The sequence below is a fragment of the Giraffa tippelskirchi genome, chromosome 12 (genome assembly GCF_054371585.1).
Source record: "Giraffa tippelskirchi isolate mGirTip1 chromosome 12, T2T-mGirTip1v1.2.pri, whole genome shotgun sequence".
In the NCBI taxonomy this organism is placed as follows: Eukaryota; Metazoa; Chordata; class Mammalia; order Artiodactyla; family Giraffidae; genus Giraffa; species Giraffa tippelskirchi.
The window spans coordinates 139,263,413-139,287,599 of NC_137286.1; the positions used below are offsets into that span (position 1 = coordinate 139,263,413).

The window sequence follows — 24,187 nt, forward strand, 5'->3', positions numbered from 1 at the left end:
CTTTTACCAACTAAAACAGCTTCAGCTAACTTGGTCGTTACCCACTGTTTGAAAACAGCTTCAAATATATCTTATAAATAAACTTTTTAAAGAATAAACATATGTGATCTATGTCTCCTTTAAGTCTGACACTCAAGGAATTCTGAATCATGCTGGCCAGGTAGCAATAGGCAACAAGAGAAGAATGGAAGGCACAGCTCTTATACGTGTTCACAGGAAAAATATAGGCTTCTACTTAATATTAAGCTCAAAGAAAAGCTATGACAAACCTAGACAGCATATTAAAAAGCAGAGACATTACTTTACCAACAGAGGTCCATAAAGTCAAAGCTATGGTTTTTTCAGTAGTCATGTATGGATGTGAGAGTTGTACCATAAAGAAAGCTGAGCACCGAAGAATTGATGCTATTGAACTGTGGTGTTGGAGAAGACTCTTGAGAGTCCCTTGGACTGCAAGGAGATCAAACCAGTTCATCCTAAAGGAAATCAATCCTGAATATTCATTGGAAGGACTGATGCCGAAGCTGAAGCTCCAATACTTTGGCCCCTGATGTGAAGAGCTGACTCATTAGAAAAGACCCTGATGGTGGGAAAGATTGAGGGCAAGAGAAGGGGGCGACAGAAGATGAGATGGTTGGATGGCATCACTGATTCAATGGACAAGAGTTTGAGCAAGCTCTGGGAGATGGTGAAGGACAGGGAAGCCTGGCATGCTGCAGTCCATGGCATCGCAAAGAGTTGGACACGACTGAGCGACTGAATAACAACAAAAACAAAGCTCAAATAATATGAGTCTTCTCTTAGGTGTCCGCTGTGTTCACCCAGTAAATGGACAAAGTTACTTTTTTGAATTATAGACTGAACTGCATATATTATCTGTTTCACCAAACATTTTGCTTTGAGAAATCACAAACCCCCAAACATCCAGCAACAAAAAAGCAAATCTCAATGTAAATATGGTACACAGAAGTTCATAACATAAAACAAACACATAAGCCAAAACTCTTCCAGCCTAGAAGGTTACAATGGCGGCACTAAAATTAGCTTTAATAGGCAGGTGCTAAAAAGACACCGTGGTAACAGTCAAGTTCTAAAGAAAAACAATACTCTCAAGTCCCAGCCAGGGAGGTAAGTTTTATATTTTAGAACAGCTATGTTGTCTTAAAGTAAAGGTCAATGTTGAATGCCAGTCTATTTATAATGGTATATAGATAAACCATGTTTTCTATTACAGTGTTTAAGATGTGGGTGTGTAGGGTCTCTATTTCACTGTACTCTCGCAAAAAAAAAAAAAAGAGAGAGACAGAATAAAAAGGGAATAACAGAGTAAGAATATAAAGAGCCAAAGAAGACAAAGATATTTCTCTCATTTAAAAAGAATCATTCACAGATGCACACAAGGAGACAAGTACAAAGATATTCATTGTAGCATTGTTTGTAATAGAAAAGATTGAAAATAAAAGAACTGCTAAAATGCTTACACAATGCAATAAAGGGTATGAATTCGATCTATACACCAACTTGGATGGATCTCAAAAATGAAGCTGAATTAAAAATAAAAGCAAGTACAGAAGACTACGTAATCATTTATATAACATTTTAAACATACAAAACACAGCTGTATATTATTATGATAGATATACTGGTAAAGATAAGAAAAACAAAAGGAAGTAGCCCCAGAAAATCCATAACTGTGGTTGTCTCTAGATGAGGCTGTAAAGGAAGAAGGGAATGGAGTAAGGATAATGCTTAAGAAAGAATTTCAACTATGAAGGATATTTTATTTCTTTAAAAGATATTGAAACTGAAAGGACAATACAGTAACAGGTATGGAATCTGGGTGGCAGGAATGTGGATGTTTTGATCTTCTCTGTGCTTTTCAGTAATTTCTGAGTTTCTCAAAATTAATAAAAAAACAGGTATAACTTTTTTTTTTTCTTCCATTCAGAGTGACCCAGGAACAATTCGTATAACTCAGGCAACCCTCTTTGGTTCAGTGACAAGATTACTAGTAATACAGATCCATCCTCTTTGGAATCATCTCTATTAACTTAAATAAGGGAGCATATGTGTGAACACAGTAAGTAACATGTTACCATGGAAACATTTACCTGTACATATTGGTTATTTCTTCAATATGTGTAATGTGGTATGAAATATTATAGAGGAAAAACAAAGAATAACAAAAAGAGAATATGTCGCAAGGCACTTTCTGGAAAACAAACTGAAACCTGACTCAGGTCAGTAATGATATTCACCTCACCAAAGACTGTGGTCAAAAATTAGCACTAACTGCACCATGAGTTTAGTAGTTCACTACCACGTATTTGTGAAGCATTTCAACACCATCCAATGAAGAGCAGAAGATTTACCACGAGGTTACCTTGGCAAGTTCAGGCAGGTAGCTATCTAAACCGGAACCAGAACCTTCCAATTTGCTTTGTTCATCATCTAAAACAGTAAAAGAGATCACCTAAGTCACTTGTAGTTGAATGTATTTTATTTAAAATAGGAGAAGGAAGGCTGTTTCTCTTATGTGGTCTGTAACACCGTGGTTTTCAATCTGGATACCCAATAGATATACCTCAGGGCTTTTAAAAAATGCTGATGCTAGGCCCAGGGGTGAGAGCGGAATATCTGATGGTGGAACAGCCTGGCAGTGTTTAAGCAGAACTGTCATTAGCTATGGACAGCAGGCCACATGGCCACACCCACCAGGCACCAGCCAGGCCAACTAAACCAGAATCTCTGGTGGGACAAAGGGAAGAGCATTTGTTAAAGGTTCCCAGGCACTTCTAAGGCATAGCCAGCAGGGTTGGGAATCACCTGTCCAACGGCCTGAAATAACACATGAATTGTCAAGAATGTAGCTAGATTTCGTCACTCACTGATTTAATCTGTGGCTTCTGCCCATCCTAACTCCGACTTGAAAATTCCAAAGGATATGATGAACGATAACAATAAAAACCATAATTAGCATTTTAAGTGCTGACTCTCTGCCAGGCACTTGAGGTACATTATCTTGCTTAACCTTCCCACCAACCAGCAAGTTCCGGTTTTACTCCCACTTTACAAGTGAGTAAACCAAGGCTCTGAAAACGTAGGGAGCCCGCCTGAGGTCTCACAGCTGATGAATGGTATTGCTGATACTTGAACTCAGGTCTTCCTTTCTGCCTCCAAAGCTGTGGTTCTTCCCACTACATGATTTCCTTACACAAATGGTGTCAGGGTAGGACATCCTACTGTAATGCCAACAGCCCATGTGTAAGGAGCTCACGTGTGTCCCACCTCCACGTACCTGTCAGTAATCTGTCTACTTCCTGCATCCTCTGGGGAAAAGGAAGACACGGTGGAGTGTTCGCACACCTGAAGACAGCCACACCTGCCTACCTTCGTGAGAGTCTCCATTCCGCTTTTCCTGCATCGCAGCTTCAAAGTTGAGCTGGAGAATCTTGTTCAGAATTGTGATCCACTCTTCCATTTCCACTTCGCTGTCTGCTGCCAACAGGTAACTACTTTTGTCCTGCATCTTGAGCTCAAAAGCAAAACGCCTGACTTTGTTGTTCTGAAAGGGGGAAGGGGAGAAAGAAACACATTTTAGAAGCATTGGGACACCCTTAAAAATTCTTCTTTTCATTGTCTGCTGGTGAGTGCTATCTCACCAGGATTTCAGCCTGAGTCATTTAAAAAGGCAAGCCCCTTCCCCTTCAGGCCTCATCACTCTCCACCATCTCTGATTTATCTTCTTTGTGGCTTTATTTTCCCATCTGGAACATTACATATTTTACATATTTATCTTATTTGCTGTCTGGCCCATCCAATGGAACGGGAGCTCCTCAGGGCAGAGATTTCTGTTCTTCCCTCCTTCATCCCTGTTTCTAGAACACTGCCTGGCAGGTAATAGGCTCTTGAAAAATATCTGAATGAATGAAAGTTCACTGAAAATTTTCAATTCCTCTAGCTCCTATTTTTTTTTTAATGAAGTAATATGTGGTATCACATTTTTAAAGCAAACCATTCTCAGTGGACTTCCCTGGTGGCTCAGATGGTAAAGAATCCACCTGCAATGCAGGAGACCCAGGATCAATCCCTGGGTCAGGAAGACCCCCTGGAGAAGGGAATGGCAACCCACCCCAGTATTCTTGCCTGGAGAATCCTATGGACAGAGGAGCCTGGCAGGCTACAGTCTATGGGGTTGCAAAGAGTTGGACACGACTGAGCGACAAACACTAACTACTAAACACTACTACTATCTACCAGTAGGTCTGACTCCCTTACCTGGAACTTTCTCACCACTTATGAGTCTCGGAAGGTATTTAGACACCAGGTCTTCCTTCCCCCAGCTTTCCTCATGCCCCTAGCTTTCCTGCCCAACGTATAAAAACCGTAATCCACGTGCACTGTATTCAAAGGATGAATGTGCTGGGAGACCAGGGTTTCTGCATCTGGGCACTGCTGACTCCTAGGCCCTCTGTTACGGGGAGGGTTCTGGGCCCTGCAGCCTGTGTGGAAGCAGCCTGGCCTTACCCCCGGATGCCAGGAGCATACCCCTCAGCTGTGACGATTGAAACCTGGCTCCAGATAATAACAATCTTCCCCCAGGGGTACAATCACCCTGGGGACTGCACTAGACGGAGGTTCAGCTCCAAGGAGTGTGACACAAGACTCCTGTGAGGACAGGGTGAGGGACATGATGTCACACACTGCCACCTACGTGATGGGGCCGGGCAGAGCGCTCACCCATTAAAACTCTGGCTGGTTAGCCGCTGGCCCTGGGGGGCCTCAGTGAAGGTCTCAGAGACAGAGTGACCTCCCAAAGGCGGCCCTGAGTCCTCTACAGCATGGTTCTCAGGAGAGAGCTGCTCCCTGAGAGAAGCATGTTGACCACCGCGCCCTGGGCGCACTTCACAGCAAGCATCAGAGAAGAGGTTGAAGGCCGGGTGTGAAAGGAGTTCTCAGCACTCCTCATGCGCTTCTTATTATGAAAATATGTTAAAAGTGGGGCTAGCAGCAGGTCTTGATTCCCAGTTATTCCTCTCTCTGAGCCTCAGTTTCATTATTCGCAAAATAGTGTAATCAACTTCAAGGTCCTAAAATAGGGGCTCAAGATTCATTTCGGGTCTATTTTTAAATTTTAGTTTAGGCATTTCTTTGAACTCACAACATTGATCAACTAACTTTTTTACAATGTCCAAAAGCAATATTAGAAAAAAAAAAACAAAACGGTCTAACACTTAAGCCATTAATTTTGGTGATTAGCTTACAGATATGGAGATAGAAACAAATGATTTAAAAAGTTTGAAGCCTTAGATACAAGTCATTAAATGCAAAATGCCATCCACCACACCTACAAAAACAATATAAAGGAAGTGATGGCCACTGAGGTCAGAACCTTAGATTCTGAAATATGCTCCAGAGACAAAATGATCGGTAATTCTTTATTGCAAACCATCTATGCACTGACTCCATATTGCAGGCCATCTATATACTCTGCTGAAGACAGGCATCACAACTATCATATAAAACAAAAGTAATTACTTCACTTTCCAAATGATGTTACCAAATATATATAGTTTTGCTTTAAACATTTTTTTTTTAAGTCAGTGATAGAAAATTCAACTAAAACATAACTGAAAAGGTCTCTCAGCTTAAGAATACAAATGAAACTCCCACTTGGGAATCCCACACAAGAAGTTACTTCCCTGTCATTGATAATGCACTCTGGTACGCCTCCCTTTATGCAGTGAATAAACATTCTTTGATATAATTTGGTTTACATAGTGGCAGCTTTCAACTGAAGCTGGGTCACAAGCTGAGAACACCGTGGGGTCAATTAGCTGTTGATGCAAAAATAATTTTCAGCAGACATTAAGTGGTGGTGTCATCTTGACCAAGGGCCTAGGTACATTTTCATGTATTCCACCTCCTTTTTAAATTTCAGTCCTGCACAGTGTTTGTGGGTTTCTGCTGTTGTTGTAACCATCAGTAATTAAAAAGACCAAGATTTAACTAAAATTTTGTATTTCTGGTTTTCCTAAAAAAACTCAGATGATCTAGCAGCCTTGAGCTGGCAGTGCCACCAGCAGCATCAGCTCCCCACTGAAGGGAGCCCTTGTGTTCCAGTTCATCAGGGTCCCCAGCATTCCCCATTGCTTTACACGCACGCCTCTTCTTCCACCTAACTTATTGGTTAGGCACCTGCAGCCATCTGAGTCTGGACCCCTAACTTCCATGCTCACCATGATGAAACAACAAAGTCTGGAATTCTTCTCGCATCATTAACTACTAGAAAACTGGGCAAAAGAGATGAAACAACTATTTCTAGATATTCTGCAACCATCAGTGCAGCCCTACGATACCCGATAGAAAGGAAACGAATGAGGTGAGCCCTACCAGCACCTTAGCTCTCTGCCTGGACCCAGGAAGGTGAGCCTGAACAGAGTCCAACAGTCCCGCTGACTGAAGAGACTGCCCGGAGTTCACAAGATGCAGGTGGACAGAACACGCAGGACAGAGTCTCCAGAACAAGAACAGAGTTCTCAGCACACACAGACAACAGAGACCCAAACTTAGTAACAGCACATTCCTTGTGTGGTTTCTATTTATATGTTATGCTTCAACAAAAAAGCTACTCAAAAAAAAAAAAGTCAAGATACAATAACCTAAACTTCAGGTTACCATTCATAGGGATAAAGAGAAGATCGATAGGGAATAAGAATGGCATCAGACTCCAAAAATAACACTAGCACCTAGAAGACAATGCAAGATCTTCAATGTCTAAGGTAAATTTCACCTTGGATTCTGATACCCAGCCAAACTGTCAATCAAGTATGAATGCAAAACTAAAGGTGTCTGCAGACAGACTAACTCAAAAAACTAAGATCCCATGAATAATTTCCCAGGAAGCAATTGGAGGATATGTTCCTCCCAAGTAAGAAAGCAAAGGGTGAAAGAAGATGACATGGGATCCTGAAAATGGGGACTCTGACACAGGGAGGTAGGCAAAGGGAATTTCCGAGATGGTGACTGTACAGAGTCTGAGGAAGCAACCAGTTCAGATTAGAGCAGGAAGGAGGGCTGCAGGAGCTGAAATCCTCTCTAGCATCACATAACATCCACAGGTGATGAACAAAGAGAAGCGAACATTCCTTATCTAGCAATATGGAGGTAGAGCCCAGAAAAAAAAAAAATAGTGGGAAAGATTGAAAATGATCATTTCAGGGAGTGCAGAGTGGGCAAAGTGAGGGTGATGCTGGCAGGAATGTACCTTTAGTGCTTCCTCTCTGTGCTTTTTGACATTTAAACCAAGTGAATGTACTATTTTGGATGAAAACAAAATTTAATTCTAAATAAACATGTGAATACATAAGCAAGGGCCAAACCAGAGAGCTGTGTCTCTAACCTTAGTCACACTGGCCCCACAAAACAACCCTTCTTAAAGGACCGAGCTTTGGGCCGATGTCATCGGCAGATACTGACTCATTTTAAGGAAGCATTCTCTGATCACGGTGACTGTGTCTATTGTGAGGAGTCGTCAAGGAGATTGTTCATTAATCATACAGTGCCCTCTGTATGAGGGCCCCCAAGAGAAATGTCTGAATGGGCTTCATTCTGAGATTACTTGGGCAGCTTCTGACTAATTGGATTGTTTGTATCTACAGACACTGTGCAACTGAACGGGTCTCCAGCTAGAAAGTGCAGAGCCGGTGTGTCACCCACCCACAGCAGGTGTTAGTTCTTTAAAATATATGCTTTTTCCTCAAATTAATCCCAGCTTGTCTCTTCCCTACTCTGACTCCTTGTTCACCTTTCACACCAACTTTAAATTTATAATATCCTATGTTTTTGGTACCCTTGTAAATTGCTACCTTAGATCTTCCTGGGAAATGGGAGGGGAGGGGAAAAGTGTATGGACGGATGAATGGACAGATGGAGAAACTGCCAACCTGCTTTCAAAAGCAATTCCACACAGGTATGGAAGGAGCCACATCAAACTGGTAATGGCAGCTCTTTGAGAAAGGGAAAGATAGGGGCCAACAGGGACTTCTGCACTACCTGAACCGTCTAATCTTCTATAATACTAACATGCTCATGTACTGCGTGCGTGCTAAGTCACTCCACTCTGTGACCCTATGGACTGTGACCCAACAGGCTCCTCTGTCCATGGGATTTTCCAGGCAAATATACTGGAGTGGGTTTCCATGTCCTTCACCAGGGCACCTTCCTGACCCAGGGATTGAACCCATGTCTCCTACATCTCCTGCACTGGCAGGCGGGTTCTTTACTACTAGTGCCACCTATTATGTATAGTTAAAATAGCATTTAAGATTCACTCTACAACTGTAACAGCACTTATGGCAACAAAAAGACCTAATATTGGCTGAATGCTTACCAAGTGCCAGCACTGTTCTAAGCTCTTTACATGTGTTGATTAATCCTCATAACCACATTCAGTGCTATCACTATCCCCATTTAACAAATGAGGAAACTGACGTGCAGAGAAGTTAAATCGTATCTCCAAGGTTACAGAGCTGGTCAGTGGTAGAGCGGGGATATGAACTCAGTCTACATCTGAAACCTAATCTCTTGATCAATATATACTACTCTGCCATGGGTACTATGATGATAAAAGTCATCATTGAGATGTTAAGAACTGTCCTGAATATTTCCAAGTTAATTCATCCAATCCTTTTACTTATCCTATTAAGGAAATATTATCAGTATCTGAATTTTGCACATGAACAAATCTCAATCAATAGCTGGTCCAAGGTCACACAGTTAAAAAGTACATGAGCCAGGTTTTAAGTAGAAAAACTCATATGCCGGAGCACTCAGGCCTCCTACAATGTAATTCTGCCTGTATCTTGCACCCACTGTCTTCTAAACTGATGAAAAACCTTTACTCAATTTTTATGTCCGCCATTATATTTCTACCACAAATATAGCCATTTTTGGAAGTGTTTGCTTAAATCTGCTAATTCATAGACAGTATTTTTACAAATGAGAAAACTGAATGATAAAACTTGTTTCATATTTACCTGAACCACACCCATACAGGAATCCAGAAATATTGATCCTTTTGGTTCCTTGGAGATTTTTTCATCTTTATAAAAATTCAAATTGTAGGACCCATCACCAAGTTGAATCAGGTGGAAAAATCGTCTTTTGAACGACTGAGAGAAAAATATACACACAGTGATTGTTTCAAAATGAAAGGAGCCACAATCTCTCTCAATAACTCACAATGATGACCTGACGTAAAAGCCATTTCAGTTCTCTCCAAAACAAATCTCATTCTGGCCAGCACCCAGGTAGCTGGGTGAGTTAAGACTCTCCATCGCATCTAATAATTTCCCTGCATTTAAATTCTGAGGGACTGGTTCACTTAACGTTCCTGGGTCATTTTTCTCACCCAGAGAATCAGAGATTTTTACATAACCACCCAGAATCGGGGCAGTGAGTTCTGATTTGGGATGCAGCTGGAAAGGATGGAAACGTTCTCAAATCCCCAGGGTTTCTCGCTCAGTGTAGGAAGTGTTCTCGGCCTCACGATACTGGACGACTTTTCAGCCTCAGGGTTATGACAGTCAGCATTTCCCCTGATTTAATTTTATCTCCTGTCCGTCCCACTCCTCTTCCATTGCTTCTCTTTACTATTAATTTTGGTCTTTCTCTGCTCCTACTTCTCTCCTGGATAGTTTTTATACTAGTTTTACTTTTCTCTTGGCAACCTCCTTTTCAACTTAACCATATTCCCTTTAGTCCTTGATTTCTGCTTTTCTTGATTTTGTTGCAGGAAAGCAAAATTGCTTAGGTGTAGGCCCTCGGTGATGCTCTGCGAGGTACTAAGTACCCCTTTTGTAGTCAATACAGAGAAAGAAAGGCTATATGGCAACCGCACCTTCACACCAGCCTCCCAATAATCTTGTCACACTGGTGGTCAGAGGGTGACAAGCAGAGGAGGGTAGAAACTGTACCAGTGAGGGTTGATCACCGATCACCAGGGAAGCATCTTATTAACCAGACAATGTCACTTTTGTTGGGAAGAACAGCATACCCATTCATCTTGAGCATCATTCCAAGACCCACAGCAGAAAGGGCTTAATCAGGGGAAAGCAGGGTGATGGGCCTCCTTACCCTCATGGTCACGCTTATTGCACTGTTCATGTTGCCTTTGTACAGCCAGCCATGCTTGGTGATTCCACCCTTCTGAGAGCCGAGGGAGGCGGCATCCTAGGAGAGAAGGACACCACCAGTCAATCTCCCGTCATCACTGATGGCAAATCTGTTCAATTCATGCCAGGTGGCCCCCTCACTCCTTTATTGGAAACTGTTTGGCACTCATACCTACTAAGTTCACTTACCAATAAATAAGGGGGACAAGCCTAAATTTCTGCAAACTCCAGTCCATTAAAAAAGCAAAGCTTGTTCCAGTCCAAGTTGTTTCATTTTTAAGTGTTTAATGAGCCACAGAAAGTACATACCATACTTGACCACTCAAGTTGTAAGGTCTCGCCCAGTTTCATGAAAAATGTTTTCACATTACACTCCCCTATAGCTGGAAGACAAAAGCGAATTCCTGGAAAACTTCCCAGAGGCTTAGTTCAGGGAAAGGTGAATAAGAAAGGAAGGAAATATGAGGCAATAGAGAAAGGAGAGATAAAATGCTGGGGCAACAGAAAAGAGGGAAAGAGAGGCGAGAACACAGCAGGGAGAGAGAGGAGTGAAGAGCAACAGCTAGAAAAATTAATCAAACTTGTTTCTTCAAGTTCTGACCCCAACTCTGAGATCTGGGTTTAAGGGCATGGGGTGGCCAGATGCTGTGAAAAATAGGTCAGGTATACATTTGCACATAAAATAAGCAGACGTGAAATACACACACACACACACTCTCCACGACACTCTGACCTGGGTCCCTTCCTCATTCTCTAAGATCACTCCCTGGTGATGCCTTTTCCCCTTTACGGCTGGGCCCGGTACACACACCAGTGGGACCTTTGGGAAGAGAGGACCACACAGTGTCACCCACTCAGCTCACACCTCCTCAGACCTGGTCTAATGACGATCTCTAGTTCTACAATCCAGCAGATAAATGCAGAAGGACTCATCTTATACTTTGTCTGAGATCACCTCAATTTTAGTCTTGGTGATTTTACAGCTGCCGTTATTATCTGCAATAACAGAAACAACTCACCTGCCTAGGATTTTACAGTTTGCTGTGTGCCCTTACATGTGTTAATTCAATTGGTCCTCCTCTCACTATTAATTCACACCAAGGTTTTAATATCTTATTTTTCATTTCTAATGACCACTGACTCTTCCCAGAATATTTCTAAAGTGGTTTCTGAAATACTTTGCTGCTATGCACATTATTAACGCCCACAATGAGCTGAGTAGGGGAGAAGAAGAAATGCTGAAACAGGCAGTACTAATTTTTTTATTAGGTTTCCCTTGATAGGTGCACATAATACCCTTAATGCCCCAGCTCAGCATCCCTTACACATGCCTAGTCATCATCCATCCTCCAATAGTAGGGAAAGTGGGCTTGTTAAAATCAGAGCTTCTGGATACCATTTACTTCACTCAAAGCTCTCCCTGAAGAAACAGCCATTTAAAACCTACTGGCTGCCAGTTTGTGTCAAATATCCCTTGAAAAACAACCTAAACTTGAAAGCGAAGTTATCTTGATCTTTTTAACAATGTAGCCAAATCTTGCCTTTGAAAACGATCTCAGAACAAATAAACAAGGACCAGAGGAACAGGCAATGCTATGCAGTGGAGTTGAAACAGAGACCATTATTTCAATCAAACAAGACATTTTAAAAAAATTCTTCCCCTGTTTCAAGAAACATTCCAATTCCTGTTTTGGATACATGTTGGTAATTTTCCAATGAATCGTCTGTGAACTAAGTCGATTTTTAAATCCGTAAGCGAGCAATCCTACCTCATCTTTGTCGACCTCCTCGTCCACTTCATAGACGTGAACCGGAAGTTTATCCAACTTGGCCAATTTGCTTTAAAAAGAAGAAAGAAACTTGTTTTATAATTACCTAGTCTATAAAGAGATGCCACATTTCTTCTCGCATCAGAGGAACAAACCTCTAACAAATCCAAAGCTGGCCCACTTGGCTGAAGAATGGAAACAACTGATGACATTGCTCCCAAAAGCTATACAGACAAGATGGCATAGCTTGCTGGGAGTTATGTAGATTAATAATGGTAATGCGTATGAAGAAATAAAGACATGGTAGAATAACCTTTAATATGAAGCTTAAGTGAGGTCACTGCCTCTGAAGTGACTGCAAAGCAGTCTTAATGATAATGGTATTAACGATGAAAAGAGGACAATAACAGTTCCAGCTGTTACATGCTAAGCATTGTGCTGCACTCCACATGTGGCACTTCCCTTCGTCCTTTAGATGGTGGGAACTGGGTCTAAGACCACTTAACAGATGAGGACACTGAGGATTACAGAGGGCAGAGGAAGTACATAACGCCGGCAGACTACAGAATCTATGTTCTTATTCACTGTTACAACCTCCTCCTCCTTCTCTTCACAACAATCGAAACTCTTGTTAATGCTCAGAGGTAAAATCCATCAGCAGCAACAGTATATTGTGTGTATTGTGTAGTAAACATACTATATCCTCAGTCTGTTCTCTTTCAGTCATGAGAACAGCATGAACAAGCCTATCAGTGACCATAGGTGAATTCAATCAAATGGGAAGAATCAAGGCCACAGGAGAGTGTTGGGTAAATATAGAAGCAAGGAGCAGAGCCATCTGGAGAAGACAATGCTGGAAGGGAGTGTTCTCAGCCGAGGTTTAAAAGAGAAGACCGGGAAGTTGGCTGAACACTCTTAAGGAGTGGCTGAACCACACAAACAGAAAAAAAAAAACAGCTAGGTCCATTGAGAACAGTAAAAACAGTTCAAACTCACAGATGCAACAAACACAAAGAAAAATATATTAATAGAGTCGCAAGTATAATTTTCATTGGCAACAGTTACTTTTGACACAAAATCCATCACTGTTGGCTTTCAACTTCCAGAATAAACCAACTTTATTGGTTTATTGGCAAACCAAAAATTTGCCAACTGCATCATTTCAGGATGTACCATCTTATAACAGATCTCCTCTCAAGGCAAGACCTATCTATACCTGGTTTACTTTAACTACCGTTAATCAATCTAAACACACTGGCTTTTGATATAGTTCAGAATGAGTTAATACTTTAAAGGAAGTGAAAAAGTTTGTCTGGGAAAATGCTTTTTAAAACATAAAATTTGTTCAGTATAAAATGCTTTTCATGTCTCTTCAAAATATTCTTTTTAAGATGAAACACACTCCAACATAGTTCGATATCCTTATATTTTCTTTGTTTCCTATTTCTCACTAAAAAACAAAAGAAAAACAAACCTCACCTGTTTGTGTTTTATCAGTGGTACCCTGAGTGGTACTGAACATGATTAAACCATCCATGAGTTTATCACTTACCAATCTCATAGTACTAGGCTTGAGTTCTATGGTCAAATTCCCTGTAAACAACAGCTAACCCACATACACACAAAAAGTGAAAAGCATTGAAAGTGAAAGTCGCTCAGTAGTATCCAATTCTTTGCCACCCCATGGACTACGTATAGTCCATGGAATTCTCCAGGCCAGAATACTGGAGTGGGTAGCCTTTCCCTTCTCCAGGGGATCTTCCCAACCCAGGATCGAACCCAGGTCTCCCGTATTGCTGGCAGATTCTTTACCAGCTGAGCCACCTGGAAAGCCCTGGAATGACTAGTCTATCTCTTCTCCAGGGGATCTTCCCAACCCAGGAATCGAACCGGGGTCTCCTGCATTGTAGGCAGATTCTTTACCAGCTGAGCTACCAGGGAAGCCCCCATATACACACAAATCCTCTGGAAACACATTCTCTAATCACTCTGACTGCATGTGAAGTTACCCACTTCCCTAGGTGTTTCAAGTACAAAGACCTTTCTCTGTGTGTTTAACCCCATCTCGTGCAGTCGGATCGTGTACTCACTTTGGAAGCTGTCGAAACTCTCCTGAGTAATCTTCATATTTATAGTTCACAAGATGCCAGTCAGAGTTATAGGTTTTGATGCACTATTGGGAGGAGCAGAAAAAATAGAAAGCAGAAGAGAAAAAGGAAAAAGACATGTGATGACTTCTGGAGAACATTTGGGAAAATTTATGAATGCACACCCACACCAACATCAAAATAGTTCTTTCCCCTCAACCCTCTCATGCCTGAAATTTCACCACAGAGAGGTTCCTTGAAGCTTAAGAACCACTGAAACATTACACTTGGGAGAGGGGTCATTAAAGTCACTATCATTCGTGGTCCAGGAGCAGAAGTTACAAGGAGACAAACCTCACCTCCACTTGCTGCATTTACATAACAACGTGTTGTTTCTGACTTAAACCCAGTAGGTTCCTAAGAAGTCATATGGCCTCTATGAGAACATGAAAGTAAATGAAAAGTGTGACCCTAAAGACTCTTTCATGGTATTTACTCACATTACAACTTGCTCATTAGTCAGTATTACATACATTTGCCCTCAGCATCTCATTTTATTTATAAGGGATGATGTGAGGCAACTAGGAAGAAAGATTTAGATTCCAGTTCACAGTGGCACCATGATCTCTTCACATATGCATGCGTGCTAAGTCGATTCAGTCATGTCCGACTCTTTGGAACCCCACGGACTGTAGCCTGCCGGGCTCCTCTGCCCATGGGATTCTCCAGGCAAGAATACAGGAGTGGGCAGCCAAGTCCTCCTCCAGGGGATCTTCCTGACTCAGGGATCAAACCCACATCTCCTGCGGCTCCTGCATTGCAGGTGGGTTCTTTACCCCTGAGCCACTAGGGAAGCCCAAATAAGTATATACTTGTACATAATCACTGTATTTATTAACAGACACCTGAGTGCCCAGATTTTTAATATCTTAGGCAAAATGGCTAAGAAAGATGATTAGTTTACATATTTTAAACTATTTGTTGTTCAGTCACTGAGTTGTGGCTGACTCTTTGCAACTCCATGGACTACAGCACGCCAGGCTTCCCTGTCCTTTACTATGTCCCAGAGTTTGGTCAAACTCATGTCCATTGAGTTGGTGATGCCATCCAACCATCTCATCCTCTGTCATCCCCTTTTCCTCCCGCCTTCAATCGTTCCCAGCATCAGGGTCTTTTCAAATGAGTCAGTTCTTTGCATCAGGTGGCCAAAGTATCGGAGCTTCACCTTCAGCACCAGTCCTTCCAACGAATATTCAGGACTGATTTCCTTTAGTATTGATTGGCTGGATCTCCTTGCAATCCAAGGGACTCTCAAGATTTTCTCCAGCACCACAATTCTAAGGCATCATTTCTTCCATGCTCAGCTTTCTTTATGGTCCAACTCTCACATCCATACATGACTACTGGAAAAACCCTAGCTTTGACTATATGGACCTTTGTTGGCAAAGTGATGTCTCTGCATTTTAATATGCTGTATAGGTTTGTCATAGCTTTTCTTCCAAGGAGCAAGCATAAAAAAAAATTAGAAACTGCAAAAAATATAGTTAACCAGGTTAAGTAGCCAGAGAGTCACTTGTTTCATAAGCCATTGTTGACTGCCCACATGGTAGGCACAGGCTAAATTCCAAGGCAGGAACAGAGAACAAGGTAAGCAACCCCCACGAGACTGGGGGTGCAGAAAGTCCAGAAGACAAGGGGTTCAATCAGAAATCAGTACCCGGAGAACTCTCTCTAAAGAAGCAGGAATCCGACTGGCTGGTTTTATGACTGACCTTCCAACTCGTGAAATTCAATAATATTTTGAAGTTACACTGAAAGGTTTTTTTTGTGTGTTTTTTTTTAAGCCATTAGGTCATCCTCCCATGGACAAGAGGATGGGGAGGAAGTGGTGGGGCACTCCACCCGGGTGGAAGGGGCCCAAGAGGGTGGGGCTGTGCTGGCCCCTCCCTGCACACAGGGTGAAGTCGCTATTGCTCAGCCTGCAGCGATAAAAGAACTCGATGGAGAGGCGTCCTTCAAAAATCCTATATTTTAAGAAACTGGGAGAGTTGAATTAGTAAGTAACAGTTTTACTATATGCCTTAAAACAAGGATCAGCAAACGTTTTCTGCAGAAGGCAAGACAGTGAATGTTTTCGGCTCTCAGGGACACTCTGTTGCAACCATCGAGTCTGAGCAGTAACGTCAAGTAGTCACAGGCATATGTGAGCGAGGGGTGTGGTGTGCTGCAGTGTGACTTTCTTTACCAAAACAGGCTGCAGGACGTTCGCCTGTGTCCCGCTTTAAAATAAACATTTGAGATGATGTAAACATATCGGACTGCATTTGTTTTGCATCAGTGTTATGAACAGAGCGGCAAAGGAGATAAGGCAAGAAGTTACCTTTTCAGAACGATAAGAGCACATACTTCAGACAATTTAACTACATGTTCGGTTTTTCAAAAATCCCAATGGAGGGGTTCCCTGGTGGCTCAGTGGTGAAGAATCCACCTGCCAATGCAGGAGACACGGGTTTGATCCCTGATCCAGGAAGATCCCACGTGCCTTGGAGCAGCTAAGCCCGTGTGCCACAACTTCTGAGACTGTGCTCTAGAGCCCGTTCTCTGCAACAGGAGAAGCCACTGCAACAAAAAGTGGCCCCCGCTCACTGTAACGGGAGAAAAGCCCTTGCAGCAATGAAGACCCAGCACAGTCCAAAATAAATAAGTTATTTAAAAACGGCCCACATCAAAAAAAAAAATTCTTTAAAAATCCATGGAATCTAAATGTTGTTATTGTAATTGGCCTTCACTTACAATAGCGAAGCTTCCTTGTAGTAAGCAAATTTATTGATGGCATGGTTAGCTTCTAAACATCAACTAGAAGAACGGGGATAAAAAATTCACTATTTTTTTTAAATGAAGGAGCACTTCAAGAAACAAGGTTAAAACACCTAATTCATTCATCCCATCTAAAAGGCACCTGGAGGAAGAAACAAACCCCAAGAAAGAAAAAGAAGGCAATCTCGATGCAGTAATTTCTCTTTCCTCCTTAACAAAAGAGTTATTACCTGTATGATCAAACAAAACTAATAATAATCATATATTGATAAGGGATAGGTATTATGCTCATTATTACCTGCCACTTTGTGAATACTGAACTAGTCGCGATAAAAAGTTACCTGTACAAACATATAAATGAAGTCAACAAAGACATCAATGCATGTGCTGAGTCTCCCTTGAAAAGAATATCAATGTCTGCCAGGTGTCCATTTACAAGTTACTCTTTATTCTAAGCCTATGAAATAAGTTCTATCAAATTTGTGTTTTGTCATCAAATGGAGCCCTGTTGACATTTCTGTCCACGTTTCAGCCTCGGAAAACTGCACTTTATTCTATTGAGTATTTTAACGGTCGTGATAAAAATGTAATTATCTCTCTCTGACACTGTCTTGAAAATACCACTGAAATTTTTAAAGGGGGGGAGGCACCAGAGAAGAATCACTTAACTAACACATGAGTTAGTGTAGAAGCAGCACGTTACCTCTGTCACGAATAGGCTCTGGGCGTCCTGCTGTGCGTTGGGGGGCACGGTGGAGCGCTGGTATCGGTCCTGTCGTCTCAGGAGGGCCGTCTGTGAAGGAGAGCACCAGGACGAGGCTTGGTGAGTGGAGACGGAAAGGCGCCGGCCTCCCGGGGCAGCGGGCCCTTCCCCTTCCACCTCAGGTCACGCGCTGTAGACCCCAGACCCCAGACGGCTCCTTAAAGTTCAAAAGGTAAGGGCAGTGGCTCCCAAGTTCCTTTGCACCGCGGGGCCCAAGGACCCCTGTAGGCAGGGAAGAGGCCACTTTCAGAGACCTTCACATTCCCCCACCCCACGTGCTTGATGTAGTCCCACTACGTTGCCTTTTACTTGCCTTAATCGCCTTTTTAAAATCGTGGTAAATCAGACATAACGTTTACCATTTGAACCATTTAAGGGTCCCGGTTCAGGGCCATTAAATACATTTACATCGTTGTACATCCACCTCTTACCTGCCTTTTACACCCATTCTTATTTACTGCTGCATCCCCAGTGGGACATGTAGCAGGTCCTTAATCCAAGTTTGTTGACTGAATTTGTGACTTGTGAACACCACCTTCCCTCCTATAACTTGGAACTGCTCTTGTGTCATGAGGCTTAAATGCATACTTTAAATAATAAAAAGTCTCACGACCTTAGGCAGCAACAAATCTACCCTAATTAATGCTGTTTGGAAGGGACTGTAGTGTCATTATGAGATAACCAGGCCTTGGGTTTCAGAAAGGAATGTTCTAGATTTCTTTTTTCTCCCATGGACTGTAATTCTTGGGTTATTATTAACAGATCATAGTTATAAAAACAGCACATGTGAAACCATCATGTTGACAGAATCCATCTTTGGGCTAATTACTAAGCTGGGATTGCCCAGCCTCTGTCCAGCTGTTTCTCTTCTTTCTAAGGCTGGAGGAAACTCTGGGTAAAATCTGTGGTCCCTCCCCCTCCAGCACAGGGAAGAACTCCAGAGCATACATTGTTTAAAATTTTATTTTTAATTGAAGGATAACTGCTTTACAATATTATGTTGGTTTCTGCTATACACCAGCATGAGTTGGCCACAGGTATACATACGTCCCCTCCCTCTTGAAACTCCTTCCCACCTCCCACCCCATCCCACCCCTCCAGGCTAGTTCCCGGAGTCATAGAGCAAATTCCCACTGCTATCTATTTTACATATAGTAGGTGTATGCTTCCATGCTACTCTCTCAATTTGTTCAACCCTCTCCTTCCTCCCATGTCCACAAATCTGTTCTCTATGTCTGCATCTCCATTACTATCCTGCAAATAGGTTCATCAGTACCATTTTTCTAAATTCCATATATATGCTTTAAAATAAGATATTTTTCTCTAACTTACCTCATTCTATATTATCAGGCTCTAGGGTCATCTACTTCATTAAAACTGACTCAAATGTGTTCTTTTTTTATGGCTGAGTAATATTCCATTGTATGTATGTACCACAGCTTCTTTATCCATTCATTAGTCGATGGATATCTAGGTTTCTTCCATGTCCTAGCTACTGTAAATAGTGCTGCAATGAACACTGGGGTACAAGTGTCTTTTTCAACCATGGTTTTCTCAGGGTATACAAGGCATACATTTTTTAATAATCTTATTTCTTGCCCATATTTTGTCCCTGTTATGTCTGCTTTACCTGTATTCACTCTTTGCTTGCACTGTGTCCATCTTTGAAAGTAATCAAATCCAACTTTTAGAATAAGCCTCCTTTAGGCTAAAGGAAGGGAAGGGAGGAACTGTGTTCTCTACCTAAGTCCTTTACAGGTGAATTGTTGATTCATTCAGCCTCCTCCAGAAGGGCTTTCAACACCCTGGCTCTTGGTTTCTTCGTGAAAGTCACAAATGGTGACCCTTATTATACACCTGGTTCCATGAAAGGCCACACAGATGAGTGACTGAAAGCACTGGAGGCATAATCTATTCCAAAGGCTTCAAAGTCACACATTACAAGAGATTGTCAAAAGTGCTAAGAATCAGGTATAATAAAGAAATTACATACACTTCAAAGGAGGACATATTCTATATCCTCACTTACTGTGTCCTTATCTTGATTTATTTCGTTCTCTCAAGATTTTTTAAAAATTAATTATCAGACTTTTAAAATGTTCATGAAATAACTCAGGTCAAGAAATAGGACTTTTAGGGTCATTTCTGGCTCAATCCCCATCACAACATCAGGAAGAAAGAAAATTTACTATAGAATTTTCCTGGTGGAATTAACAACTCAAGAAACTTTAATTATGTGACACTTATCCAAATACTCCTTTAAGGTGAGAAATAGGAAATGAACCTTTTTTTGTGTGTGTGGATCAAAGTGCCATTATGCTCTCATTCTAAAAAGAAAGCAACTTCAACCATTAAAGACAGACTTGACCTTTAACAGATAAGAGAGCACTGGGCATAATTAAACCAATCATCCATGTGTTTATAACCACCCACCATACCAAAAAGGTGTAGGAAAGAAGAACACAGAATCACAGGCTGGATTCAGAGGAAAGAGTAGAGGAGTCTAAATCAAACAGGTAGGAGGAGAGAATGCCAAGAAGACGTGCATTGAGGCAAAGATGCTTCAGCTGAACTGCACAGGATGAGTACAAATTGTGTTTAGTACGGAAAGGAAGAGAAATGTGAAGATAACCCTACCCTTAGAAAGTCAAAATAACAAACTCAAGTCATAACAGATGAGATTAACTCTTTGTATACACACAAAAAACAAACCTATTTAGTCTTAGAATTAAAAAACGTATCCTATGCCAAAGGAATGCCTAGAACTTTTTAGGCTTGAAGTACACAACTCTAAAACTGCACCAACCTATACCTTAGTCAATGATTTTAATAAGGATAGAATGGGCCAATAGAAAGAACTGGGCTTGTACAACCAGAGCACTTCTGTTAGTGTCTTTATTACCATCTAATAGGAAAGTCTGGGAGCCCCCAGGGGACTCCTAGACTTGGTTCCAATGAGGAGTCACTATTTGATGCCACCAGTTGCCAAGGTCTTTCCACTTGTTGCCTTTGCTTTGAGTTTAGTCTCACCAAGTCACTTGTTTATTATAATTCCCATGTTGACTCTCCTAATCAGAGAACACACAGCCAATGAATGTATTCTGATCTGCTTATTAATTCTAGTTCTCAGTGAATTGAAGTGAAAGTGAAGCGAAGTTAAAGTTGCTCAGTCATGTCCGACTCTTTGAGACCCCATGGACTATATAGTCCATGGAATTCTCCAGGCCAGAATATTGGAGCGGGTAACTGTTCCCTTCTCCAGGGGATCTTCCAACCTAGGGATCGAACCCAGGTCTCCAGCAGTGCAGGCAGATTCTTTACCAGTTGAGTTACCAGGGAAGCTTACTAGTTCTCAGTGCACAGTATCAAATGGTATTCTGGTTTGTTCTCTCATAGAGTTAGCTGCTACAAGTCATTTCCACTGAGCCCAAACAACTCTGGTCATACTAGCCCAAACCCAGTCTCTGGGCTTTGAAAGTTGAGATCTGAAGCCAGACCTTAGTGACCTTATAAACCACACCCCCCGAGGCACCCTCTGATAGCTCGTCAATCTCTGACTCCATTATCCAAAACCCTTCTGCAGGCACATGTCTTTCTTTCCCCTTCCATCCAGACTCTGGGTTCCTTTGAGGGCAGAAGACATATCTTTCTATCTGCTAACTACTCAATAAATGTTTCAAGAAATGAATGGATAAAACAGTCAATGGAGATAGAAATAGAAGCCTACCAATAATCATCCATTACTTGCAGCTTTCCTCCCTATTATTTCAAAAAGTCCTCTGGTCCATTATGGGAATTGACAAGGGAAGACTTTTGCATAAGTAAGTGAATGCTCTATTTTAATTTCTCCATATATTTTATGTATTAAAAGTCACATTCAGGTAATAGTCTATTGCATGTCAAATCGATTCACAATAAATTTCTGTAGTTTCATTTATCTGACTTATAACAGAGTCCAAATAAATATCTGACTTCAATGAAGACTAAAATTCATCTCAAAAATGAGCTTAGTTCTCTTTCTCATTGCTGTGGTATTCTTTCCCACTCATTAAAATCATATTCCTGCTAAAAAACAGGTATGTAGCCACTTTATATAAATTAACACCAAGGTGGACATTTAAAGAGCGTCAGTACCATTCCTTTGTTTGGAAATAAATCATTTCCATTCTACTAAAAAGTCAGTGTACAAGGGGTGCATGTGTGCTAAGTTGCTTAGGTTGTGTCTGACTCTTTTGTGACCCCATGGACTGTAGCCCGCCAGGCTCCTCTATCCGTGGGATTCTCCAGGCAAGAATACTGGAGTGGGTTGCCATTTCCTCCTTCAGGGGATCTTCTCGACCCGGGGATCGAACCCATGTATCTTATATGTCTCTTGCATTTGCAGGGGTGGTTCTTTATCACTAGCACCACCTGGAAAGCCACAGGTGGCCCCTTTTTCTACTAAAAAAGCTACAAGTCTTTTTTTGTGCAAGGGGTAGGGAGAAAAAAAATTACACACTACGAAGTGTGATAAGATCTAAAAATTGAACCTAAACATAGTGAGCATTTCAGACAATCTTTGGGATATAAATCTAATAGCACAAAATACAATTTAAAAATAAAAGCCTTCTTCCAGCTAGTATAATAGATTAAATCATTTCCAGTTGATACTGTTACTTAGGTTAAACAAGGCAGTGCTTGACACACAGAAATCCTTAATCACCTTGGCCAAGCATGGGCATGAGCCTTATGAGATCTTTCACAAAATTTTAAGACTAATTGAAAAGGAAACTTATTAGGACTGCAAAAGGAGGAGGAAAAGGTGAAGTCCTCTTCCAAAGGAGAGCCATAATTGGCTTTATTAGATTTTTTTAAAGCAGTATTTTCTTAAGTCTTTATTGAAAGACTACAATACTGCTTTTTATGTTTTGGTTTGGGGGCCACAAGACATGTGGGCTCCTTAGCTCCTTGACCAGGGATCGAACTCGCACTCCCTGTGTTAGAAGGCGAAGTCTAAACCTCTGGACCAACAGGGAAGTCCCTGAACTTTTTTTTAATGGAGTGAAATGATAAAATGCAGAGGTACCCCCAGACCCCATTAGGAAGGTTACATTTTATGACTATCGCCACGTCTAGTTTGGAAGGCCAAATTTCAAATAGAGACTTTTTTATTTTATAAACTTCTTTTTTCTCTTGGCTGAAATGATTCCGTCCAAAAGCTGGGGTCACTTGAATGGCTATGAGCCACATACGAAAAGTGGGATGTTTAGCCCAAGAAGGCAGGACCCCTGCAGGGTACCATGTTTCCTCACCTGGGCCCCAGCCCAGGCTTCCTGGCATCTTCTGCTCCTCCTCTTCACCACTCACTGCTCTTCCCTGATGGCCTGCCACAGCCCTGTTTCTTTAGCTTCAACTTGGTATCCCTCTTACTAATGAATTTCCTGCCCCCAACCTGGCCAGGGCTCTGTCTTTCCTCCACCAGTGCAGGCTAAACACGCTACCCTGACCCCACTGAAGCCGGGATACCAAGGCACTCATGTTTCAAACCACAAGCAATGTGAGGCGCATAATTTAATTAAACTTCCTATAGAAGAATTTGAGAAGTGATCTTGGAAAGACGTTGGACTTGAGGGCCAGGAAACCTGAGTTCTCATCTGAGCTCTGCCTCTAATTAGCTGTACGGTCTTGGAGGAAAGTTTTAACCTTCTGCATCCAAGGTTTTCCAGGACCTCCAGGTTTCCTTTGTGGTTTAAAAACTCCATAGTTTCATGGAATTATAAGTCTCTCTCCACAAATGATTTATTATCTGAGCACTACGAATTGCTCTCTGAGAAACTAAAAACTTAAAAGACATCCACAAAAAAGATGAATATCTTTTTTGATTTTCAGTCATATTACCCCACTTATTTTCTTAAAGAAAGGAATAGTTTTAATGTGTTTTTATGAAAGGAATTGGATTACAAGGAGGGGAGATTCACTGTGTTGACTTAATACAGGCTGTTAGTATTAACAAAGATGTTCTTTTGTATCATTTCTTTATTTTTCTAATCCTCTCAATTCGTAGGGCATCAGATTTTTTATTAATCATTTTACAATGGGCATTAAACAACCCTCTTCAATCCTGGTGGGAAGTAGGCATATCTCTTGGGTGTTTAAAATGTCATTATTTTATAGGACTTCAATTAAGACACTGAAACAAAAGCCCCACCCTTCCCCTGGGACACAGGAACAATGAGCTGGAGACAAGATCCCAGAGAAGTGGGTGGGCTGGAGCCGGAGCCAGCTGTGCGAATCCACAAAGACTCTCCCCATCTCTTGGTTCAAAGGAGCACAGGGCTGGGAGTGTCCACCCTGAGAGGGAAAAACAAACATCACTGGCAGCCCAGGAGGGAGTGTGGGGCTCAGAGCCGGTTCCTCCGGTGTCCTGAGCAGAACAACCTCAAAGGAAGGCGGGGCCCTACTGCACCAGCTGAGACAGAAGAGGTGAAGAGGGTCCTCCCTGGCCACCAGTCAGCAGGTATGGCAGCAGAGCAGAGAGACAGAAGGGAATACCTAGGCTCCTGCTGTCTTTAAGATGGATCTTGGGGCCTGGGGACG

The 24,187-nt window shown here is 41.8% G+C and overlaps 1 protein-coding gene across 17 annotated transcripts in view; it reads right to left on the reverse strand.

The window, feature by feature from the left end:
* DOCK9 (dedicator of cytokinesis 9) overlaps nucleotides 1-24,187 on the reverse strand; it is a 355,717-nt gene that overhangs the window by 191,923 nt on the left and 139,607 nt on the right. For all 17 annotated transcript variants that reach the window (XM_081548917.1, XM_081548909.1, XM_081548910.1 and 14 more), the window contains 7 exons: nucleotides 17,552-17,641; nucleotides 14,035-14,117; nucleotides 11,945-12,014; nucleotides 10,138-10,233; nucleotides 9,039-9,173; nucleotides 3,391-3,565; nucleotides 2,384-2,451 (listed from right to left, as the gene is read on the reverse strand). In XM_081548917.1, the coding sequence (XP_081405043.1) occupies nucleotides 2,384-2,451; nucleotides 3,391-3,565; nucleotides 9,039-9,173; nucleotides 10,138-10,233; nucleotides 11,945-12,014; nucleotides 14,035-14,117; nucleotides 17,552-17,641 (717 nt within the window). The remainder of the gene's footprint in view (nucleotides 1-2,383; nucleotides 2,452-3,390; nucleotides 3,566-9,038; nucleotides 9,174-10,137; nucleotides 10,234-11,944; nucleotides 12,015-14,034; nucleotides 14,118-17,551; nucleotides 17,642-24,187) is intronic.